At 42.5% G+C, this 24601-nt stretch overlaps 1 protein-coding gene across 10 annotated transcripts in view; it reads left to right on the top strand.

Moving 5' to 3' along the window:
- LOC138750161 (F-box/LRR-repeat protein 20-like) overlaps positions 1-24601 on the top strand; it is a 275336-nt gene that overhangs the window by 171770 nt on the left and 78965 nt on the right. Inside the window, exon 3 of one of the 10 annotated variants that reach the window (XM_069912313.1) lies at positions 19316-19365. The exons of the other annotated variants lie outside the window; for them this stretch is intronic. Coding sequence (XP_069768414.1) covers positions 19331-19365 — 35 coding nt within the window. The 5' untranslated portion in view covers positions 19316-19330. The remainder of the gene's footprint in view (positions 1-19315; positions 19366-24601) is intronic. 10 annotated transcript variants of the gene reach the window in all.

The following is a 24601-nucleotide window of genomic DNA, read 5'->3' as shown; positions in this document are numbered from 1 at the left end:
AATTAAATCCTTACCAAATTGTATTCGCAAAATATCTCGAACTTGATAATAAGCAAAAATAGAATTCTCAGAAATACCAAATTTCTCTTGTAATCCATTTAGATTACCTGCCTCAAAACAATCTTGTAGAATGCTAATTCCTTTCAGTTTCCAATTTTTCAAATAAAGATTATTTAAAGAAAACAAAATAAATTTATTTGGATACAACGATGATTTAATTGAAATTTTCCCTTTAGAGCTGATCATGCTCATACCAAATATCCAGTATATGTCTCAAAACTGGTAAATTATATTTTTGTAACAATAAGAGATTCCATTTATAAATAAATTGACTAATTTCCTTTATGAAAATTTGATCCAATTCAACTTTAGCCCAGGCCCGTGATTGTTGAACATCAAACAACCTATTAATAAATTGCCGCTTCATAATCATTTTTAAAATTTTGTAATTAAATCCTCCCCATTCATGCCGCCACGTTAATTTATGCTTGGAGATCCTAGATAATTTACCCTTTCAAAAACTAATCAAATTACTTTATTTAATTATTTTAAACATTTCTTCGGAATCACACATGGAATAGATTGAACAAGATATATATATGAGGATAAATATTCATTTTTATGCAATTTACTCTCCCAATTAAAATTAATGGCAAATCGTTCCATTTCTGTAAATCAATTTTAATCTTATTCAACAAAGGAATATAATTCAAAATATATGTCCTGATATTCTTTATTTAATATTTAATCTTATCAGACGATTTAAATTTAGTAATTTGTCTACAATCTAAATAATCCTCATTTGATAGCAGCAATATTTCACTCTTATAACGTTAACTTTATAACGTGATAGAATGCCATGTTGATGTAATAAATTTTGCAGCACCCTCAAGAATTCTTTAGGATATGTTAGATATAACATAATAATAATAACAATAATAATAATAATAATAATTACAGCATGTAAACAGGCCATTAGGCCCATCTAGTCTGCACCGAACCAAACATCCCTCTCTAGTCCCTCCTCCCTGCACAATGCCCATAACCCTCCATCTTCTTCTCATCCATATACCTGTCCAACCTTTTCTTAAATAATACAATTGACTCCGCCGCCACTATTTCTCCGGAAGCTCATTCCACACGTCTACCACTCTCTGAGTAAAGAAGTTCCCCCTCATGTTACCTCTACACCTCTGCCCCTTAATTCTTAACTCATGTCCTCTTAACGGAAATAGTCTATCCACATCATCAGCAAACAAATTAATCTTATTACTACTATTATTTTTTATATTTTTCTTTTTTATATATCTATATTTGTATCTTGTATTATTTTTGTTTCAGCCTGGTGGTTCTGGCTCTGGTACCCCTGTATCTCTTTCTTGATAAGAGTAGCTCAAAGATGCTGCTCTTTAATGAATTTGTGGGCCCTCCATTCGCCTAATGGTCAGGAGTGATCAGTGGGACCTCAGTGATCCTCTCTGCTACTCTTATGGTCTTGTGGATTGACCTCCGATAAAATGCTTTACAGCAACCATACCACACTGATGCAGCCAGCCACGACATTCTCAGTAGACCTCCTGTTGACAGAATGGTAAACGGTAATATAGAGCTATAGTCTTTGAACTTTGTCATCTGTATCTGAGAGTGGTTCCTATTCTTGACAGAAGGATTAATACATCTGCCATTATCAGTCATGATTCAAAAACACAATCCAGCAAACTGGAGTTACAAACACATACATGTCTGTCAAAATGAAAAGTAATGGATTGAGAAATTGCTGTGTAATTGTAACAAGGGTTTTGTTGACTTCGAACATAGATATATTAATGGCTATTAATGGTAAGTTGAGGAAAATATTGATTAATCAGGGAAACGAAAGCCAGTTAGGATGCATAATAATGATCATATACAACATTTAACTGTAGATTGATCTGATAATTGCTCTCTGACGTGTTTGCCTGCTATCATCAGTGTGAAATACTTTTATAGCTTGATCATGTAGTATGTGGATTTTCCCTCCTAATAAAAAACCTTGTCTGCTTCTTTATTGCTGCTTAGCAAAGCAGCCTGCCATTGGGAAAGAGATACAGGGGTACCAGAGCCAGAACCATCAGGCTAAGAAACAGTTTCTTTCCATGGGCAGTGAGTCTGCTGAATGACTGATGAACTGCTCATATGAATCTCCTTTTCTTTTTATTCTTAGTTTTTAAAGAAGAGATATATGGGTTGGCACAATAATGAGGGTCAAGGACCTGTACTCTGCTCTCTTATTCTATGCTCTATTCATATGTCCAAGTGAGATCTTTTCTGTAAAATGAGTGATTTGAGACACAGGATAAATGTATTAGCTTTGCATATAAATTCTCTTAATCTAACATTTTTAAATAGCAAGGGCTCCAGGTAATTGGGTAATTAGAACTGCTGATTGAAATCTGGTGGATTACAAATACTGTATATACAAGACAAAGGAGGAAAAACCCAACACCCAACCCCAACCAACCAATTTTCCCTTGCAACCACTGCAACCATGTCTGCCTGTCCCGCATCGGACTTGTCAGCCACAAAAGAGCCTGCAGCTGACGTGGACATTACCCCTCCATAAATCTTTGTCCGTGAAGCCAAGCCAAAGAAGAAACATAGAAACATAGAAGATAGGAGCAGGAGTAGGTCATTCGACCCTTCGAACCTGCTCCGCCATTCAACGAGATCATGGCTGATCTTAAAGTTCAGTACCCCGTCCCTGCCTTCTCTCCATAACCTTTAATACCCTTATACTGAAGAAATATATCTAATTCCCTCTTAAATATATTTAATGATCCTGCCTCTACTGCCCTCTGTGGTAATGAATTCCACAGATTCACCACCCTCTGGGTAAAGAAATTCCTCTTCATCTTGGTCCTAAATGGTTTGCCTATTATCCTCAAACCATGGCCCCGGGTTCTGTATTTTCCCATCACTGGAAACATCCTATCTGCATCCAATCTGGTCCAGTATTGCCAGAATTTTATATGTCTCTATGAGATCCCCTCTCAATCTTCTAAATTCCAGCGAGTACAATCCCAATTTGCGCAATCTTTCCTCATAAGTCATTCCTGCCATTCCAGGTATCAGCCTGGTGAATCGCCTCTGCAATACCTCCATTGCAAGAACATCCTTCCTTAGATAAGGTGACCAAAACTGCACACAATACTCCAGGTGTGATCTCACCAAGGCCCAGTACAGCTGCAGTAAGGTTACCTTGTTCCTATACACAAACCCTCTTGACATGAAGGCCAACATGCCATTTGTCTTTTTAACCGCCTGTTGTACCTGCATGCTCGCGTTCAGAGCCTGGTGTACAAGTACCCCTATGTCTCTCTGCACTTCCCCATCTCTTAATCTATTGCCATTCAAATAGTAATCTCACATTTATCCACATTGTAGTGCATTTGCCATGTATCTGCCCAGTCCCTCAATTTATCCAAATCACACTGGAGCTTCCTGACCCCCTCTTCCGTGCACACAACCGCTCCTAGCTTAGTGTCATCTGCAAATTTGGAGATATTACATCCAATCCCCTCATCCAGATCATTAATGTAAATTGTGAACAGCTGGGGTCCCAGTACAGATCCCTGTGGCACCCCACTGGTCACCACCTGCCACTCAGAAAACGAGCCATTTACCCCAACTCTCTGTCTTCTTCCTGCCAGCCAGTTCTCAATCCACATCAATACTTTGCCCCCAAACCCATGAGCCTTGATTTTGGAAGCCAGTCGTTTATGTGGGACCTTATCGAAGGCCTTTTGGAAGTCCAGGTACACCACATCCACTGGATCTCCCCCATCTATTTTACCTGTCACCATCTCAAAGAATTCCAATAGATTTGTCAAGCATGTTGACTCCGTCCGATCCCTTCTCTGCTAGTCATCCTTAATAATGGATTCCATCCTTTTGCCCACTACTGATGTAAGGCTCACCGGCCTATAATTCCCCGCTTTTTCTCCACCCCCCTTTTTAAATAGTGGGGTAACATTAGTTACCCTCCAATCCATGGGTACTGATCCTGAGTCTATCAAGTTCTGGAAAATAATTCTTAAAGCATCTGCTATCTGAATGGCCACTTCCTTAAGTACCCTAGGATGTAGATTATCAGGCCCTTGGGATTTATCTGCCTTCAATCCCATCAATTTCCCCAAGACCATGTCCTTAGAGATACTGATTTCTTTCAGTTCCTCCCTTGCATTAGTCTCTATGTTTCCCAACATCCATGGGAGGTTATTTGTATCCTCTCTTGTATAAACAAAACTAAAGTAAGAATTTAATTGGTCTGCCATTTCCTTATTCCCCATTATATATTCCCCTGATTCCGACTGCAAAGGACCTACTCTGAATTTCACCATTCTTTTCCTCTTGACATATTTATGAAAGCTTTTGCAGTCGGTTTTTATATTTGCCGCAAGCTTACTTTCGTAATTTATATTTGCTCTCTTGATTAATCCCTTTGTCCTCCTTTGGTACATGTTGAACTGCTCCCAGTCTTCGGTTGTGGTACTTTTTTTGGCCAATTGATATGCTCTCTCTTTGGACCTAATACTGTCTCTAATTTCTCTTGTTATCCACGGTTGAGTCACCTTTTTTGGTTTATTTTTATGCCAAACTGGTATAAACGATTTTTGCAATTTCTTCATTAGATCTGTGAATGCTTTCCATTGTCTATCCACAGTCAACTCTCCCATAAACACCACCCAATCAATCTTACTCAACTCCCGTCTCATACCATCATAATTCCCTTTATTTAAATTCAGGACCTTAGTCTCGGTTTTAATTCCATCACTCTCCATGTCGAGTGAGAATTCGATCATATTGTGATCGCTCCTACCCAAATGGCCTCGTACAACAAGATTGTTGATTAGCCCCTTATCATTGCATAATACCCAATCTAAAATGGCCTGCTCCCGAGTTGTCCTCGACATATTGGTCTAGATAACCATCCCGTAAACATTCAAGGAATTCCTCCTCCTCAGTATTTTTACTAATTTGGCTAGTCCAATCTATATGCATATTAAAGTCTCCCATGATGACAACTGTTCCCTCATTGCATGCTTTTCTAATTTCTCTTTTAATGACTTCCCTCACCTCTACACTTCTATTTGGAGGCCTATATACCAACCCCACTAACGTTTTCCACCCCTTGCTATTCCTCAGTTCTACCCATATAGATTCTGCACCTTCCGAGTTGATATCCTGTTTTTCAATCATGTTGGTCCCTTCTCTCACCATCAATACTACCCCACCCCCTTTGCTTTCTTGCCGATCCCTCCTAAATATCGTATACCCCAGGATGTTAAGTTCCCAGGCTTGCCCACCCTGAAGCCATGTTTCTGTAATCCCAATCAAATCATATTTGTTTATCTCAATTTCCACAGCTAATTCATCTACCTTGTTCCGAATGCTTCTTGCATTAAGTTCTCTTTGGCTTGGCTTCGTGGACGAAGATTTATGGGGGGGGGGGGTAAATCCTCGTTTGTGGCTGCAGGCTCGTTTGTGGCTGACAAGTCCGATGCGGGACAGGCAAACACGGTTGCAGTGGTTTCAGGGGAAAATTGGTTGGTTGGGGTTGGGTGTTGGGTTTTTCCTCCTTTGCCTTTTGTCAGTGAGGTGGGCTCTGCGGTCTTCTTCAAAGGAGGTTGTTGCCCGCCAAACTGTGAGGCGCCAAGATGCACGGTTTGAGGCGATATCAGCCCACTGGCGGTGGTCAATGTGGCAGGCACCGAGATTTCTTTAGGCAGTACTCGTACCTTTTCTTTGGTGCATCTCTGTCACGGTGGCCAGTGGAGAGCTCGCCATAAAACACGATCTTGTGAAGGCGATGGTCCTCCATTCTGGAGACGTGACCCACCCAGCGCAGCTGGATCTTCAGCATCGTGGACTCGATGCTGTTGACCTCTGCCATCTCGAGTACTTCGACGTTAGGGATGAAAGCGCTCCAATGAATGTTGAGGATGGAGAGGAGACAACGTTGGTGGAAGCGTTCTAGGAGCCGTAGGTGATGCCGGTAGAGGACCCATGATTCGGAGCTGAACAGGAGTGTGGGTATGACAACGGCTCTGTATACACTTATCTTTGTGAGGTTTTTCAGTTGGTTGTTTTTCTAGACTCTTTTGTGTAGTCTTCCAAAGGCGCTATTTGCCTTGGCGAGTCTGTTGTCCATCTCGTTGTTGATCCTTGCATCTGATGAAATGGTGCAGCCGAGATAGGTAAACTGGTTGACCGTTTTGAGTTTTGTGTGCCCGATGGAGATGTGGGGGGGCTGGTAGTCATGGTGTGGAGCTGGCTGATGGAGGACCTCCGTTTTCTTCAGGCTGACTTCCAGGCCAAACATTTTGGCAGTTTTCGCAAAACAGGATGTCAAGCGCTGAAGAGCTGGCTCTGAATGGGCAACTAAAGCGGCATTGTCTGCAAAGAGTAGTTCACGGACAAGTTTCTCTTGTGCCTTGGTGTGAGCTTGCAGGTGCCTCAGATTGAAGAGACTGCCATCTGTGCGGTACCGGATGTAAACAGCGTCTTCATTGTTGAGGTCTATCATGGCTTGGTTCAGCATCATGCTGAAGAAGATTGAAAAGAGGGTTGGTGCGAGAACACAGCCTTGCTTCATGCCATTGTTAATGGAGAAGGGTTCAGAGACCTCATTGCTGTATCTGACCCAACCTTGTTGGTTTTCGTGCAGTTGGATAATCATGTTGAGGAACTTTGGGGGGCATCCGATGCACTCTAGTATTTGCCAAAGCCCTTTCCTGATATAAAGCCTTCAGATTTGCTTTTTTCACCCTCCTTGCTCTTTCTGATTTTTTACTTTCGCTGCCTAACCTAACTTTTCCTGTTGCCCTATGATACAGGTTCCCACCCCTCTGCCAAATTAGTTTAAACTGCACCCGATGACTGTACCAAACCTAGCTGCCAATATATAAACCCCTTTTGGGTTTAGGTGTAACCCATCCTTCTTGTAGAGGTCATGCCTTCCCCAAAAGAGAAGATATACATGTGTAATAGAATTTTGTGGACCAGTCTTTAAGTTATAATTTTGGGGGTCAACTGTTCAGGCATCGAGAGCTTGGATCAGCAGGCGGGTTGCTGAAATCAGGTGGTAAGTCTGCATTCAGGGCATCAGAAGCTTGGATAGGTGATTAGAGCCAAGGTGATAGGTGGCCAGTTGGAACCAGGTGCTAAGTCCGTGTTCAGGGTGTCGGGAGTTCTGGTGGGCGACTAGGGTAAAGAAGCCATGTTTGGGATATTGGGAGCTTGTATGGGTGAGGGGCTAAGACTTAGGTGAGAGTCCATAGTCAGGGCGTTGAGTAATTGCATAGGTTGATGGCTGAGACTGTGGTTAGTTGTCTAGAGCTTGGATGGGCGGGTGGCCAGGGCCAAAAATATGGGGAATGACTTTTACATGTTGTCAACTTTAGCATGTGTATATACTGGCACTGGGAAAGTAAATTTCTGAGAAATGATACATGATATGCGTAGCACCTGCAGGAGATAGTATTTAGTGAATATAGAAATTCCACACAGCAAGGTCAACAGTAACAATTAAAATTTATTGTTAATAGTTTTTACATAGGTATTGCATAGTAAACTAGTTGGGAGTTTTTGGAAACCTATTGGATCCATGGCAACCACATTACAAAACTTTGGCTCAGTGCTCATAAGCATGATTCTGAATCTTGGACGCTGCTCTGCATTGGAAAGTTGGAAGTTAGTTGGACACAGTTCCTGCAGGCTCTTTAAGTTAAGTATTATAGAATCAGTCATTGAAGGAGGGTCAAGAGGGCATGACTGAATGAGATAGATGTGGGGATCCAGATGGTACAGTTGCAGGATCCTCAGTTCTTGCACAAGGTCTTGCAGTCTGTACAAATGAAAATGAAGCATATAGGATTGGCAAGCAGTGGCTCCACAGTACAAGGTGGCTTTCAAGTTGGGAAATGAAAAATTGTGCGGTGGTACTATGGAATAGTGCATTTTTTGGAAGATGGTACTGTTCTTTTCAGCTGTGAGAATGAATCACAATGAAATGTTGCCTCCCTGGTGCCAAAGTTAAAGATATTTTCATTTGTCATGTTCTATATAGGCAACAAAGACATAGAGCAAGGAGGGAGTGAAGTCTGCAGACACTGTGGTTGAAATAAAAACACAATGCTGGAGAAACTTGGCTGGTCAAACAATGTTCTTTATATAGAAAAGATAAAGATACATAACCAGCATTTTTGGCCTGAACAAAATGTAGACAGACAAACAAAATGGTAATAGGAGGGCAGGGGAAGGAGCAAAGTAATTGATGGATCAGGAATATTGGGTATTCCTCCTCCAATTTACGTGTGGCCTTGACTTGATAGTACATGAAGCCATGGACAGTCATGTTGGCACAAGAGGTGGGTGCAGAATTGAAATGGTTAGCTGCTGGGAGATCCCGGTCACTTATGCAAACAAAACAATGGTACTCAGCGAAGTAATCTCCCAGGCTGTGTCCAATCTCTCTGTTGTAGAGAAGGCCACAACGGTAACACTGATGCAGTAGATTACTCCCTCAGATTCATGTGAAATTCACTTGGAAGGACTGTTTGAAGCCCTGAATAGTATTGAGGGGAGATGGTGTGGTTGCATGTGTGACTCTTCCTGCCGCCTTAGCAGATGGTCCCAAGGGAAGATTAATGGGAATGTTTGAGTGGGCAAGTGAGTCACGGAGGGAGTAGTCACCACAGAAGGCAGAGAGGGGAATAGATGCCTGGTGGTGAAATCATGTTAACGTGATGTAAATTTCAGAGAATACACAATGTATTGGATGCAAAGGCTGGTGAGGTTGTTAGAAACAGAATTTACCTTTAAAGAAATTGCTCGAGACAAAAATTGAGAAGAAAGAACATTTATTATAACAACAATGCAAAGTTGGGTGCTTCCCCTTACCTTGGGAATGCACACATACACTGGGGCTCACCCAACTTTTATACAGTCAATTTCAGTATCAGAATACCCTCCCCCTTACATTCTTCTGCCCCCTGGATGGGTTTGGCATAGGCAATCCTTCCTGCCTACGTGCAGTTTCATATACTTGGAGGACCGGGGGTATCCTGTCAGTGTCCCTCCAAGTTAATGTCCTTATTCACACCTTCCTGATTCTCGGGGCTACAGTCTCTTGGTATGCAGAGTTGGCTCATCCTGTCTAGGGTTGGCTAATTTAATATGTATAAATCTGTGAAAGGTTAACTAATTAGATATGTAGGACTTGGTACTTCTGTCTAGGGCTAGGAGACCCTTATCTGATCCAAACTACCTCAACTTCCTACATTCTATTGTTTCTTACCACTCCTTATCTTAGTCTTATGGTGGCTCTTGTCACAAAGACAGAAGATTCTTATGTTAATCGTGCTGACTCTGCTTACCTGCATCCTAATTCCCAAGCTCATCCTTCTTGTACTGGTTACAGCCATTAACTGATGTATGAATTTTAGTTTCCTTCATGTTCATAAGTTTAGATCAGTTTTCCCATCTCTTACAATCCTCACTTTTCTTTTAGATCAGTAATACTGATCTTTCACCATGATCAGTGTTACTGATCTTTGGTTACTAGTCTCAGTGTGACTAATCCCCCCCACATCCTCACTTTTCTTTTAGTTCAGTATTACTGATGCTGTAAAATGTAAGGTGTTGTTTTTCCCAGCTGGTCAATAACCAAATTATAATCTCTGTGTCATTGGAGAGTTAAGGCTTTGGGGTGTAGTGTTCTGCAGAAGGGTTCGATGAATTTAAAGTCTTTAGGTAGGGGAGCACCATAAAGGTCAGAGTAGCGAGTCCAGCTGCTATTAGGGTTGTGAGTATCAGGCTCCAGTTCTCAGTAAAGAGTCTAGTCCATCCCACATCAGTCCGAGGTTGCCAAGTCTGAACATGGGCATGGGCAGATTCTCGTGAAGTCTTGAAGCAGTGTCTTTAACCGCCCGACTGTTGTAAGCATTGTCCTGAAGAAGTCAGTGAGAAATGCTGCCTTCAGCATAGTCCGAATATCAGTGAGGTTGTGAGTAGAAGCCAATGTGTGTGAATGAGAACATGTATTCTCTCCGTGTGTGTGAAATGTACATTGATTAGTAATAATACCATATAATAATCATACCAGTAATAATAGTCCGAATAGCATAGTCCGAATATCAGTGAGGTTGTGAGTAGAAGCCAATGTGTGTGAATGAGAACATGTATTCTCTCCGTGTGTGTGAAATGTACATTGATTAGTAATAATACCATAATATAATCGTATTATATGGCGAGCTCTCCACTGGCCACCGTGACAGAGGTGCACCAAAGAAAAGGTACAAGGACTGTCTAAAGAAATCTCTTGGTGCCTGCCACATTGACCACCGCCAGTGGGCTGATAACGCCTCAAACCGTGCATCTTGGCGCCTCACAGTTTGGCGGGCAGCAGCCTCCTTTGAAGAAGACCGCAGAGCCCACCTCACTGACAAAAGGCAAAGGAGGAAAAACCCAACACCCAACCCCAACCAACCAATTTTCCCTTGCAACCGCTGCAATCGTGTCTGCCTGTCCCGCATCGGACTGGTCAGCCACAAACGAGCCTGCAGCTGACGTGGACTTTTTACCCCCTCCATAAATCTTCGTCCGCGAAGCCAAGCCAAAGAAGAAAAAAGTAATAATACCTATGTAGGCTGTTAACTGACTATCGCTACTCTGTTCCCCTAGTCCATATTGGAATGCCTTATGAAAAAAAAATCTGTCTGAAATCTATGCCCTATCTACACTGTAAAGTACCACAATTGTAACCTCTGCTGCCCCTATTCCAGGAGGACTTAAAACATAGCGAGTAATTAAGTGACATAAACCGTTAAAAAAAACAATACAATAATAAATGTATAAACAGTTAAAAAAACAATACAACAATAAATGTAACATTATGGCACTTTGTCGCGGCGCAGTGTAAGTTTCAGGTCTGAAGGATGAGGAACTGCACGCCAGGTTGAGGGTTGAGTCTGTGTGTCGTGATGTTGTGGTTCAGAAGCTGGTTTGATTCTTTGAATGTGGGTCCAGCCTTTTTCTCTTGTTCGTACAGTGCTGTCTGTAATTAAAAGTACACAGTAGGGACCATCCCAGGCAGGTTTTAGTTGGGCATCTTGCCATGCTTTGACATAAACCCAGTCACCAGGTTTGATAGAATGTATAGGAAAGTCTAAGGGTGGAGTTTGGGCTAATAGTCCCTTTTGTTTCAAGTCGTGGATGGAAGTAGAAAGCCCTTGTAAAAATTTTAAAATGTATTGGTCATTAGCCTCGGGGATGGGAGAATCAGTGTGGAACCCCATAAATGGAAGCCCAAACATCATCTCGTACGGTGAGACTGCAAGGTCTTTACGAGGGGCTGTCCGAATTCTAATCAGGGCTAATGGTAACGATTTAATCCAGGAAAGACCAGTCTCTTCATTAAGTCGGATGAGTTGGAGTTTCAATGTTTGATTCATACGTTCGACTCGACCCGAACTTTGGGGATGCCATGGGTATGTAGTTGCCAGTCTATTCCTAGCTTCTTGCAGACACCCTGGAGAACCTGAGAGGTAAAATGCGTACCTCGATCTGAATCAATGGTCTGCATCATACCGTATCGTGGAATGACACATTCAATGAGTATTCTGATAACAGTGTTGGCGCGATCATTCGGGGTAGGAAAAGCTTCAACCCATCGTGTAAAATGATCGACCATGAAAAGGAGAAATTTGTAAATACCTATCTTAGGAAGTTCAGTGAAGTCTATTTGTATGCGCTGAAACAGGCGAACGGCAATGTCGCAACCACCAGGTATTACTTGGCGCATCGATTTCTTATTAACCCTCTGACAAATGTGACAAGATCTAGTAGCAAGTTTAGTAATATTGTATATGCCAGGGCAGTGAAGGAAATGTCCAAAGGTATCAACAAGGGACTGGGTTCCCCAATGTGTTTGTTGATGTAACTGATCTATAACTTGGCGAGTTATGGCTTTGTTAAGGACTTGCCGTCCGTCTGCTGTCCACCACAACCCGTCGGCAGTCTGGTGAAATCCCTTATCTTTCATTGAGACCTCATCTTCCCGTGAAAAGATGGGGGTCTTTTTAATCTCTATTGGTGTGGCAGTAGCTGGTGCGTGTGAATCTTTTCTGCGAGTACCACCTGTTTGGCACCTGCATCAGCCTGCCTGTTGCCTCTAGCTTCAGGAATGTTACCAGTCTGGTGTCCCCGCACATGTACTATGGCAATTTCGGACGGGAGTGTTAAAGCATCTAAGGATTGGATAATTAAATGTTCATGGGCTAACTTCTGTCCTTTGCTAGTTATCATCCCTCGTTCTTTCCATATCTTACCGAAGGTATGGACTACACCGAAAGCGTACTTAGAGTCAGTGTAGATAGTTCCTACCTTGTTCTCTAGTTCGTGGAGTGCTCTACAGAGGGCATAGAGCTCACAGGATTGTGCTGACCAATGACCAGGGAGGCGACCGGCTTCGATCACCAGTCCTTGCTTACCGTCCACTACACTATACCCACTATAGCGGGTTTCTGCAATGCAACGTGAAGAACCGTCAATAACAATCTTTCTCCTTCATTTAAAGGGACATCAGTTAGGTCTTCCCTAATTTTGGTTTGTAAGTCGATAACCTCTAAACACACATGTTCTAAATCGTTTGAGGATTAGTCAGTAGTTGGAGAGATGAGGAAGGCTGCTGGGTTGAGAGTTTTAGTTGTAAGTAAGGTCAAATCGTTGCTATCCATTAGGATCGTTTCATATTTTAAAATTCTCGAGTCCGTGAGCCACCGTCCAGCCCGCTGTAAGAGAATATTGCGGACAGTATGAGGGGTGTGAACTATCAGGGGCGCCAAAAGTAATCTTTCGCCCTTCCTCAACTAAAATTGCAGTGGCTGCGATGGCTTGTACACATTCTGGCCAGCCGCGACAAACGGGGTCTAAAAGCTTTGACAGGAAAGCCACTGGTTGTCTATAGCCTGCCCTGTTTTGGGTGAGCTCTCCTGTGGCTGCCCCAGCTTTGGTATTAGTATATAAGTCAAAAGGTTTGTTTACGTCGGGTAGCGCTAAAACTGGGGCACGTGTAAGGCAATGTATAACGAAGTTAAAATCTTTGATCTCTTCATCCGTCCAGTCAAGAGGATCGGTTCCTATACTGGGAAGTTTATCATAAAGGAATTTGACCAGGTTAGAATAATTTTCCATCCAGATTCTATAGAATCCCACTAACCCAAGGAATTTCCTGAGTTCCTGGGCATTTTTGGGAGGGGGAATCTGCATAATACCAGTTATTCTCTCTGGGCTAATTTTCCTGGTTTCTTGACTCACTAGATGTCCTAAGTATTTAACTTCAGATTGCACAAATTGTAGTTTGGACTCGCTGACTCTCAGACCTTTCTTCTCTAGAAAATTTAAAAGTGCAACAGTAAAATCTTTAGCTAATTCGTAAGTTCTCACTGTAGTTAACAAGTCATCAACGTATTGTATGAGTTGGCAATTTTCTCTCCAAGGAGCCTCATCTAATATCTGTTCTAGGACTTGACCAAATAAATTGGGTGATTCTGTAAAGCCCTGAGGAAGGAGAATCCACCGGTATTGGTTTTTACGGCCAGTAAAGGGGTTTTCCCATTCAAAGGCGAACATGTCTCTGCTCTCTGTAGCTAATAGACAAGTCCAAAATGCATCCTTGAGATCAATGACACTAAACCATTGATTATGGGGATCAATTTTACTCATAATGGTATAGGGGTTAGGTACAACCAGATGATGGGCAAGAATGAATTTGTTAAGCTCCCTCAAGTCCTGTACTAGGCGGTAGGTGCTGTCTGGTTTTTGAACAGGTAAAATCGGGGTATTAAAGGGAGACATACAGGGTTCGAGTATGCCATCCTGAATCAACTGGTCAGTTACGGGCTGTAAACCTTTTCAGCCAGCCATCGGAATCAGGTACTGTTTCTGTCTAACAATTTGTTGAGTATCCTTTAAAGTGACTTGTAGTGGAGGAATGTCGAGGATTCCTTTATTGACTTTTTCTGCCCATACTCTCGGATTTATAAGTTTTCGATCCTCCTCGCTCAAAACATAGAATTGTACTCCAATGCCTGATTGTAAAGGTCGGGTACCGATAGCCAATTGGTCCTGTAAGTCTCTTCCTAGCAAGCATACTCTGGCTTGGGGAAGTAATAGAAGATCCTCGATTATGATCTTATCTCCCATTTGGTATCTGACCTCTCGCAATACCGGGACTGGAAAGTCTTGTCCTCCCACCCCTGAAACTATAACTGTCCCTTCTATTTTAACCCCCTTGGGTTGGTGTAGAATGCTAGATCGGGCGGCTCCAGAATCAACTAAAAATATCATCGTCACTGTGGGGTCCTATGCATAAATTAACTAATGGTTCTCCATACAGCCCCACGGTGTGAATTGGCTGAGAACTGTGACCCCCCTATTCGTAATCAGCTTCAGGGCATAGGAGCGTGTGTCCATTGCTCGCAGTGGGCATTCCTTTTTAAAGTGTCCTTCCTTTTTACAATGGAAACAGATAAGAGGTCCTGTTTCCCAATCTCTCCCAAAGTTTCTAGGGGGCACCCGTCATCCCCGGAATCCTCCTCTACTCCTCCACCTGCTGAGGTCCCCACTTCCCCACCCGTGGCTCCCCTCACCGCATACAGAGATTGGCCCGTAATTCCCTATCTTTTTCGTGATGCTCATCTACTATTCCTTTGACTGCTTGCATTAAAACTTTAGCTTTCCCTTTCTGTTTATCTTCCGCCCTCTGAACAAATGCTTTCTGAGCAATCTGTAGTAGCTGGGTAATTCCTTGCTCGTGCCAATTTTCTGTCTTTTGTAATTTTCTTCTGATGTCTGGAGCTGAGTTGGTAACAAAACCCATTAGAACCAAGTGTTCCCCTGCTGGAGATTCTATGTCGAGACCCCCATATTGTTGAATTGTTGTGCGCAATCTATTGAGAAATGCAGAAGGGGTCTCCTCGGGACCTTGGGGAACCTCAAAGGCTTTTTTGAAATTCTGTCCTTTGGGGACAGATTCTCTGATTCCTTTGATCAAATTAATCCTGTATTCTTCCATCAGTGTGCGGCCACCACTGGTATTTTTGTCCCAATTAGGTTTTGTGAGGGGAAATTTGGCTTCTCCAGGTGTCGCCTCTTGTCTCCCTTGGTGTTCCTTATCCCATACTCTAACGCTGTCGGATCATTCCCCACTCATCTAAGGTAAACAGAGTCTTAAAGATGGATGTTAATTCCTCCCAAGTATACAGGTTTGTCCCAAAAATTGGTCTAACTGTTCGGCACATCCCTGGGGATCTTCTATCAGGTAGGTCAATTCTTTCTTAAAATTACCCACTTCAGTGCTGGTCAGGGGCACATTTACGAACCCAAGACCCTCTCCCACGGGAACCTCCCGCGGGGATCGCATCCAGCTGGTTTCTGGTTTATTAGATTTGTGTTCCTGCTTCCTGGGAAATGAATCGCAGGGTTCTGCCCTTTCTTCCTGAAGGATCTCACACTGTTCTAAATTACAATGATCTCTCTCTCTCCTGTCAACGGAGATGGTAATCGAGCGCTTTGTGAGCGAGTCACCATACCACTCCGGTTCTCTTCTTTCTTCTCTAGTGGTGGGGGAGGTGTAGAAGGGTAGGTCATAGGAGGGGAAGGAAAGATAGGAGCCGGCGTAGGAGGAACATAAGGTGGAGGGAGGGAATGTAGCACATCCCACCCCTGTGATTCAGGGACAAAAGGTTCCTCCTCTCTCTTATCCCTGAGTTCTTTCTCATTCAAAACCAGTTGGTCAATGGGTGCCTTGAGCCAGCAGGCTGCATATTCCCTGCTCTCAACATTGTCCCTCTGGTTTTGATAGAGCCAGATGTTCAAAGCTTGACACATCCAGTCATCCTCGGATCTGAACTTTGGCCTGTACACGGAGCTCCCTTTAACCGGGCTTTTAACCCATTCAATACAACAATACCTGACCATTGTCAGTTTGTCTTTCCCACGGATCCTTCCCGTGCCCCACTCAGATAACATCAACCCAAGCGGGCTGCACGTAGCTATCTGGTTTTCACATCCTGTACCAGGACTCTCTTCCTTGCTACTCATACTTCCCATACTGATAGGCAATTAAAATTTCTCTTACCGGGTTCTAGTAGCAATGTTCTAGCGCGCTTCCTCCCGTCGTTTGTTCTCAATGCCTCTTCTCGGATATCACTCGCTTCTTCCACTGACCAGCCACTCGTCGCCCGTGAGTCCAGCTGAATCAGCCGGGGTGCACCTACTCTCGTCGTCGGGGCACTTTGTCAGTGGAGGGAGTGTGATCCTGGACGAAACCCCATTTGTTAGAAACAGAATTTACCTTTAAAGAAATTGCTCGAGACAAAAATTGAGAAGAAAGAAAATTTATTATAACAACAATGCAAAGTTGGGTGCTTCCCCTTACCTTGGGAATACACACATACACTGGGGCTCACCCAACTTTTATACAGTCAATTTCAGTATCAGAATACCCTCCCCCTTACATTCTTCTGCCCCCTGGATAGGTTTGGCATAGGCAATCCTTCCTGCCTACGTGCAGTTTCATATACTTGGAGGACCAGGGGGTATCCTGTCGGTGTCCCTCCATGTTAATGTCCTTATTCACACCTTCCTGATTCTCGGGGCTACAGTCTCTTGGTATGCAGAGCTGGCTCATCCTGTCTAGGGTTGGCTAATTTAATATGTATAAATCTGTGAAAGGTTAACTAATTAGATATGTAGGACTTGGTACATCTGTCTAGGGCTAGGAGACCCTTATCTGATCCAAACTACCTCAACTTCCTACATTCTATTGTTCCTTACCACTCCTTATCTTAGTCTTATGGTGGCTCTTGTCACAAAGACTAGAAGATTCTTATGTTAATCGTGCTGACTCTGCTTTCCTGCATCCTAATTCCCAAGCTCATCCTGCTTGTACTGGTTACAGCCATTAACTGATGTATGAATTTTATTTTCCTTCATGTTCATAATTTTAGATCAGTTTTCCCATCTCTCACAAGTGATAGGTGGGGACAAGGGCAAACCTGGTTTTGTTGCGTCTGAGGGCAGAGGGTGCTAGAGCAGATGGACATGAAATGGAAGAAATGCAGCTGAGGACTGAGTTGATGGTGTTGCAGAAGCCATATTTGTGGACGAAGGAGGATTTCTTGGCTGATCTAGACTAGAAGACTTAATTTAAAAAAAATGAGCAGTGAGGTAGATTCTGATGAAGCAATAGCTCCTTTCAAATTGCAGCAAGACAAGGGTATTATTACTGGGTCAAATTGCAGGGGTATCTACCTATTAAATCACCAACGAGTGATTTAGTTACGTGCAATGATGTGTCACGCCCTCATGGGAACTATCGGCTATGGCCCCCATGTCAGTTTCCACCCCCGCACTGGCTGTCGGTTGCCCATCCCTCATCATCCACCCTTCCAAATGACATACCTCTGCCATGAACGGGATGGCGGGGTGGTTGCCATCATGACGTTCTGCTCCAGCAATGGCCATCTTCCTTACACATAATCCTCCACACCGCTGCTACCAGAGTTATTCCAGCAGTGTGGGGATTATAGGTAAAGAAGGCGGCCATTGCTCCCACACTTATGCATTGAATTGTCACTGCGATCTTGAGTCGTTTCACATCCCCTATCCCGGATCATGGTCCCCTCTCTCCCCCAGCAGCAGCGACCTCTCTCTCCCCATCATGGCCACCCTAGTCTTCATCCCCCGTGGTAGTGATCTCTCTCTCATTAACCCCCCCCCATGGCAGTGATAATCTTATTCTCTTATTTCTCTCTCTCTCTCTCTCTCTCTCTCTCTCTCTCTCTCTCTCTCTCTCTCTCTCTCTCTCTCTCTCTCTCTCTCTCTCTCTCTCTCTTTTCCCCCCTACACTCCACCCCACCTTAAAATCACAGCCCCCCCCCCCCCCCCCCCCCCCCAGTCTCCCCTAATCACAGTAGCAGCACTTCAGCCAGGGGTTACCCTGTGACATCAAATCACTGTACCAGATTGCCTGGGTAGGTTTTACTGGGTTCCCTGACCACTTTTAAAGTAGGTCAAGGACCAAATTGGGTTCTGACAGGATTGACCCATTTAGACCCTTTCAAATCACCAAACAACTAGGTCGCTAACCGTGAAAATTGCCTGGTTAACTCCATTTTACATGGCAGTTTGAAAGTGCATAATATGAACAGTCACGGTTCTCATTAAGAAAAAATAAGTGAATTCTAACCTTAGTTACGTGCAATGATAGAATAAATAAGATTGGTATCAAAGATTGGTGTCGGACAAGTAGCTTTTTGGACCCCGGTGTCTAGACTTGTCTATGCAAATTGATTAATAAGGGTGGTTAAAAAAAAAAGCATTAACCTAAATAGTGGGTAAATAGTTTACATTGGCTTTTGGGTGAGACATAATTTAGAAAATTAATGTCAGGGAAGGAAAGTGATGCAAACATATACACATGGACTTTATCCAAGAGGGAAAAAGCTGTAAAAAGGCAAAATTTAAAAAATGCTTATCTTTATTGCTAATAGGTTATTAAGGGAAATGCTTGCAGATTCAGCTATTAAATTATTTATTTCAGACCTTTAAAACTGGGAGGCAAAATGGAAAGGAAAACAGAGTTGCCCTGATGTTAAAGAATGGAATAAAGGCAGGATGTTGGTTCAGAAAAATCAAGAAGCAGTATCTGTTTGGGTGGAGCTTAACAAAAATAAGGATTAGCAGGCATTGGTAGAGGTATTAATTGGTTCCTTGTCAGTAAAAACACAAAAAAACCAGAGGAACTTGGCAGGTCTTCAGCAACCATAGGAAGTAAAGATGTTGACCAAAATTTTGGGCTTGAGACTGTCCAATGGACGCTGCAAGGCCTGTTGAGTTTCTCCAGCATTTTTGTGCTTTTGCACAAAGCATGTGCAGATTTTCATGTTTAACTTCGATCATGGACAGTAGTAATTATTTGCAATAAATCAGAAGAACACAAGAAAACAGCAGGTACATCTCCAAGCTTCTCAAGCCTGCGCTTGCAGATGATATGATGATGATCTCTTTAAATATATGGTCTTTCCCACCCTCTGGGGCAGAAAATTCAAGATTCATTAATCTCTGGGACAAGAAAATTCGATGTTAATGTTTTAAACAATTGACCCCTTATTTTGTAGCTATGTTCCCTTGTTTGTGGCTCGATGTCTCATTAGAATAAAATCACCTCCTATTCTTTATAAATTCCAAATTGCCTATCTTCTCTCAATAGGGTAATTAGAGATGCATGTATGGTGTATGGATTTGTGGCGTGTTTTCTTGGTAAGTTGATTAATTGAACTGTTTGTTGTCACGTGTACTGAGATAGAATATTTTTGCATGCATTCCAGACAAGTCAACCTATACATAAGTGCAATAGTGAAATAATAAAACGAAGGAGCCTTTGTTACAAAGGGCGGGGGGTCGAGAAAAATACGATTGATCAGTGCAGGGTCATCTTTTAAGATGTTCCATTAAGATTCTGGTAACAGCAAGAAAGAAGCAATTCTTGAATCTGGAGGTTTATGGATTGAGGAACCAAGGTGTTGGAGGCTATTTTAGATTTAATATTGCATAATAAGAAAGGATGAATTGACCTGGAGTTTAAGGGAATGATGTTCACAATGACAATTTTGTATAAATATTTAGTGCTTTTTTTTTTAAAGTTCGGTCATCCACAGTAACAGGCCCCTCAGGACCATGAGCCCATGCTGGCTGAATGCCCTAATTAACCATCAATCTCATACATTTTTAAGGTTGGGATGAAACGGCTATCCACAACAGTGACTGTGCTGCCCTCAATGCTCACTGTTCCATCCTCAATTATTGTGTAGCGTGATTGTACTAGATGTTAAAGCTGATGGCCTTCACTAGCTCCTATTTTTCATGGACTGTCACATATTTGGACCTGATGCATGAGGGCATTTGGCATATCATCTGCATCCCTCAACAACTTCTACAGATGAAAACATTGAAAGCATCCTGTCAGGGTGTATCTCTCTGTGGTGTGGTAACTGCTTCACCGAAGACTGCAAGAAATTGCAGAATTTCGAATGCTGCTCATGAACCTCCTCCCATTCATCGACACAATCTATACCGATCACTTCCTTGGAAAGATGTTCAAAATATTAAAAACCAAATATCACCCAGCTAGACCATTTCACCCCCATCAAGAAGGAGTGAAATTAACCATATAACCACTTACAGCACAGAACAGGCCAGTTCGGCCCTACTAGTCCATGCAAATCCCCACCCTCCTAGTCCCACTGACCAGCACCCGGTCCATACCCCTCTAGTCCCCTCCTATCCATGTAACGATCCAGTCTTTCCTTAAATGTAACCAATGATCCCGCCTCGACCACGTCTGCCGGAAGCTCATTCCACATCTCCACCACCCTCTGCGTAAAGAAATTTCCCCTCATGTTCCCCTTATAATTTTCCCCCTTCAATCTTAAACCATATCCTCTAGTTTGAATCTCACTCCCCCTTTCTTAATTGAAAAAGCATATCCACATTTAATCTGTCTGTCCCTTTTAAAATCTTAAACGTCTCTATCAAGTCCCCTCTCAATCTTCTACGCTGCAGAGAAAATATCCCCAGTCTGCACAACCTTTCCCTGTAACTCAGACCCTGAAATCCTGTCAAAATTCTCGTGAACCTTCTCTGCACTCTCTCTATTTTGTTTATATCTTTCCTATAATTTGGTGACCAAAACTGTACACAGTACTCCAAATTTGGCCTCACCAATGCCTTGTACAATTTCATCATAACCTCCCTACTCTTGAATTAAATACTCCGATTTATGAAGGCCAACATTCCAAATGGCTTCTTCACCACACCATCTACCTGAGTATCAGCCTTGAGGGTACTATTTACCATAACTCCTAAATCCCTTTGTTGCTCTGCACTCCTCAATTGTCTACCATTCAATGTATATGACCTATTTAAATTTGCCTTTCCAAAATGTGCCACCTCACATTTATCTGTATTAAATTCCATCAGCCATTTCTCAGCCCACACCTCCAGCCTTCCTAAATCACCTTTTAATCTACGGTAATCTTCCTCACTGTCCACAACACCACCAATCTTTGTGTCATCCGCAAACTTGCTTATCCAATTCTCCACTCCTACATCCAGATCGTTAATATATATAACAAATAATATTGGACCCAGGACCAAACCCTGAGATACTCCACTATTTTCTACCACTACTCTCTGACACCTCCCATCCAACAACTGCTGAATCCATTTCACTATCTCTTTATTTATACCTAATGCCTCCACCTTTTTTCCTAACCTCCTGTGGGGAACTTTGCAAAGCAATAGGTAAAGAGCCTCATTTAATGTTCATCAACCGTCGTGATATCAGGCAAATAGTATTGGAACACAAAGAGTATACCCAAGTAGTTTGGACTTTACTAAAGTCCAAATAGACAATATCCACAGTGTTCCCTTCATCAACCTTTTTTGTAACCCCCTTGAAGAACTCAATCTGGTTTGTCAAGCATGATCTACCCCTGACAAAACCATGCTAATTACTCCCTATCAATCCCTGTACCTCCAAAAATTTGTAAATACCATCCCTCAGAATGTTTTCCAACAACTTGCCCACCACAGACGTAAGACTTACAGGCCTTTAATTCCCAGGTTTGCATTTGGACCCTTTCTTAAACAGAGGAACCACATGCGCCACCCTCCAATCCTTTGGCACCACCTCCGTGGCCAGTGACATCCCAAATATCTCTGTTAATGGCCCCACTAACTGTCCACTAGCCTCCATGAGTGTCCTAGGGAAGATTTTGTCCGGTCCAGGAGATTTATCCACCTTTATCTTTTTTAACACAGCCATCACTACCTCCTCGGTTATCCGTATATGCTTCATGACCTCCCCACTATTTTTCTTTACTTCAACTGCTTCAACATTTTTTTCCCTAGTGAATACCAAGGCAAAGAAATCATTCAAAATTTCCCCCATTTCCTCAGACTTCTCACTCAGCCTACCCTCGCTATCTACAAGGGGTCCAATTTTATCTCTCACTAATCTTTTATTTTTAATGTACTTATAGAAACCCTTTGGATTTATTTTTACTCTGTCAGCCAAAGCCTCTTCATGCCTTTTTTTGGCCTTTCTAATTTCTTTCTTAAGATTCCTTCTACACTCTTTGTAGTCCTCCTTCAACTTCTCAGCTCCCTGCTCTTTATACCTCTTGTACACCTCCCTTATTCTCCTAACCAAATTTCCAATATTCCTTGAAAACCAAGCCTCCCTATTACTTCGAAATTTGCTCTTTTCAAATCCAGAACCTCAACTTTAGGCCTCTCCTTGTTCTTCCCTAAAACTACCCTAAAACTAACAGAATTAAGATCACTAGACCCAATTGGTTCTCCAACATTAATGTCCGCTACCTGACCTAGCTTGTTCCCTAACAGGAGATCCAGTATTACACCGTCCCTAGTCGGTTCTTCTACTAACTGATTTAGAAAACAATCCTGAACACATTTAACGAACTCCAGCCCATCCAGCCCTCTAACCGTATGGATATCCCAATCAATGTGTGGGAAGTTAAAATCTCCCATGATCACTACCTTATGATTTTCACACATATACGTTATCTCCCTACAAATCTGTTCCTCTAATTTTCTTGGCCCATTTGGTGGTCTGTAATACACCCCTATTAGCACCCTCTTGCCTCCTCCACCCCTCAATTCCACCCAAACAGCCTCACTGGTCGATCCCTCCATACCATCCTGCCACCTCACAGCAGTAATGTCCTCCTTAACAAGCAGAGCAACTCCTCCTCCTTTTTTACCCCCTGATCTATCACATCTAAAACAAATGTATCCTGGAATATTAAGTTGCCAGTCCTGCCCCTCCTGTAGCCAGGTCTCACTAATAGCCACAATATCGTGACTCCAAGTATCTATCCATGCTCTCAGCTCATCTACCTTGTTCACTATGCTTGTTTCATTAAAATATATGCATCTCAGAGAATGACCCTCACATATATTCTCTTTTTACCTTCAACCCTAATCTCCATCCTACCTTTGTTATCTTTTTTATTCCTATCTAGGTGGCCATACTCCCTGGACACTGCTCTCACACTCTGTTCCCCACCCCCCCTGCCAAACTAGTTTAAACCTTTCCCCACAGCTCTAGCAAATCTGCTTGCCAGCCCATTGATCCCCCTTCAGTTCAAGTGGAGTCCGTCCCTCTTGTACAGGTCCGACCTTCCCCAGAAGAGATCCCAATGATCCAGAAATCTTATCCCTTCCCCCCTGCACCATCTCTTTAGCCACGCATTCATCCTCCACATCCTCCTATTTCTACCCTCACTAGCTCGTGGCACGATTCCTTTAAGATTAAGATTCCTTTATTATCATACACTGATACACAAATGCATTGGTGAGGCCAAATTTGGAGTACTGTGTACAGTTTTGGTCACTAAATTATTGGAAAGATTTAAACAAAATAGAGAGAGTACAGAAAAGGTTCACAAGAATCCTGACAGGATTTCAAGGTTTGAGTTACAGGGAAAGGTTGTGCAGACTAGGGCTTTTTTCTCTGGAGCGTAGAAGATTGAGAGGGGACTTGATAGAGGTGTTTAAGATTTTAAAAGGGACAGTCAATGTAAATGTGGATAGTCTTTTTCAATTAAGAGTGGGGGAGATTCAAACTAGAGGGCATGGTTTAAGATTGAAGGGGGAAAATTATAAAGGGAACATGAGGGGAAATTTCTTTATGCAAAGGGTGGTAGGGATGTGGAATGAGCTTCCGGCAGACGTGGTCGAGGCGGGATCATTGGTTACATTTAAGGAAAGACTGGATAGTTACATGGAGAGGAGAGGACTGGATGGGGTATGGACCGGGTGCTGGTCAGTGGGACTAGGAGGGTGGGAATTTTGTTATATAATACATGGTTATATTGTTATATAATACATGACATTCTATGCCTTCTGTAAAGGCATAAAATGAGGTGATACAATGATGAAATATTTTTTTTTATTTTTTATATTTCACACTATGAACGATATTAATCAAAATACACACAAACATTTCTCTCTTGAATACACCTTAACAACCCCTTTTTTCTCCTCTCCCTTCCCTTCCTCCTTCCCACCCCCCCCCCCCCAAACCCATTAAACTTTCAACATATACAATACAATAAACCCATTAAACAATGTCATCACACAATAAAAATAAACAAGAAAATTATGTCATCTACTTTTACACACTGGTTCAGTTCATTTCGTCTTCTTCTCATTCTATCATTTTAGGGGGTGGAGGTCCACGGTAGGTCCTCTCTGTTGTTTTTTATGTAGAGTTCCCAAATTTGTTCAAATAATGTGACTTTATTTTTTAAATTATATATTATCTTTTCCAATGGAATACATTTATTCATTTCCATTTACCATTGCTGTACTCTCAGGCTCTATTCTGATTTCCAAGTTGACATCATACATTTTTTTGCTCTAGCTAAGATTATCATAATATATCTTTTTTGCGCTTCATCCAGTTTGA

This window comes from Narcine bancroftii (genome assembly GCF_036971445.1).
Source record: "Narcine bancroftii isolate sNarBan1 chromosome 12 unlocalized genomic scaffold, sNarBan1.hap1 SUPER_12_unloc_2, whole genome shotgun sequence".
NCBI classification, from domain to species: Eukaryota; Metazoa; Chordata; class Chondrichthyes; order Torpediniformes; family Narcinidae; genus Narcine; species Narcine bancroftii.
Note: the sequence above shows the minus strand (reverse complement) of the source record. Positions and strands in the feature narration are given on the sequence as shown.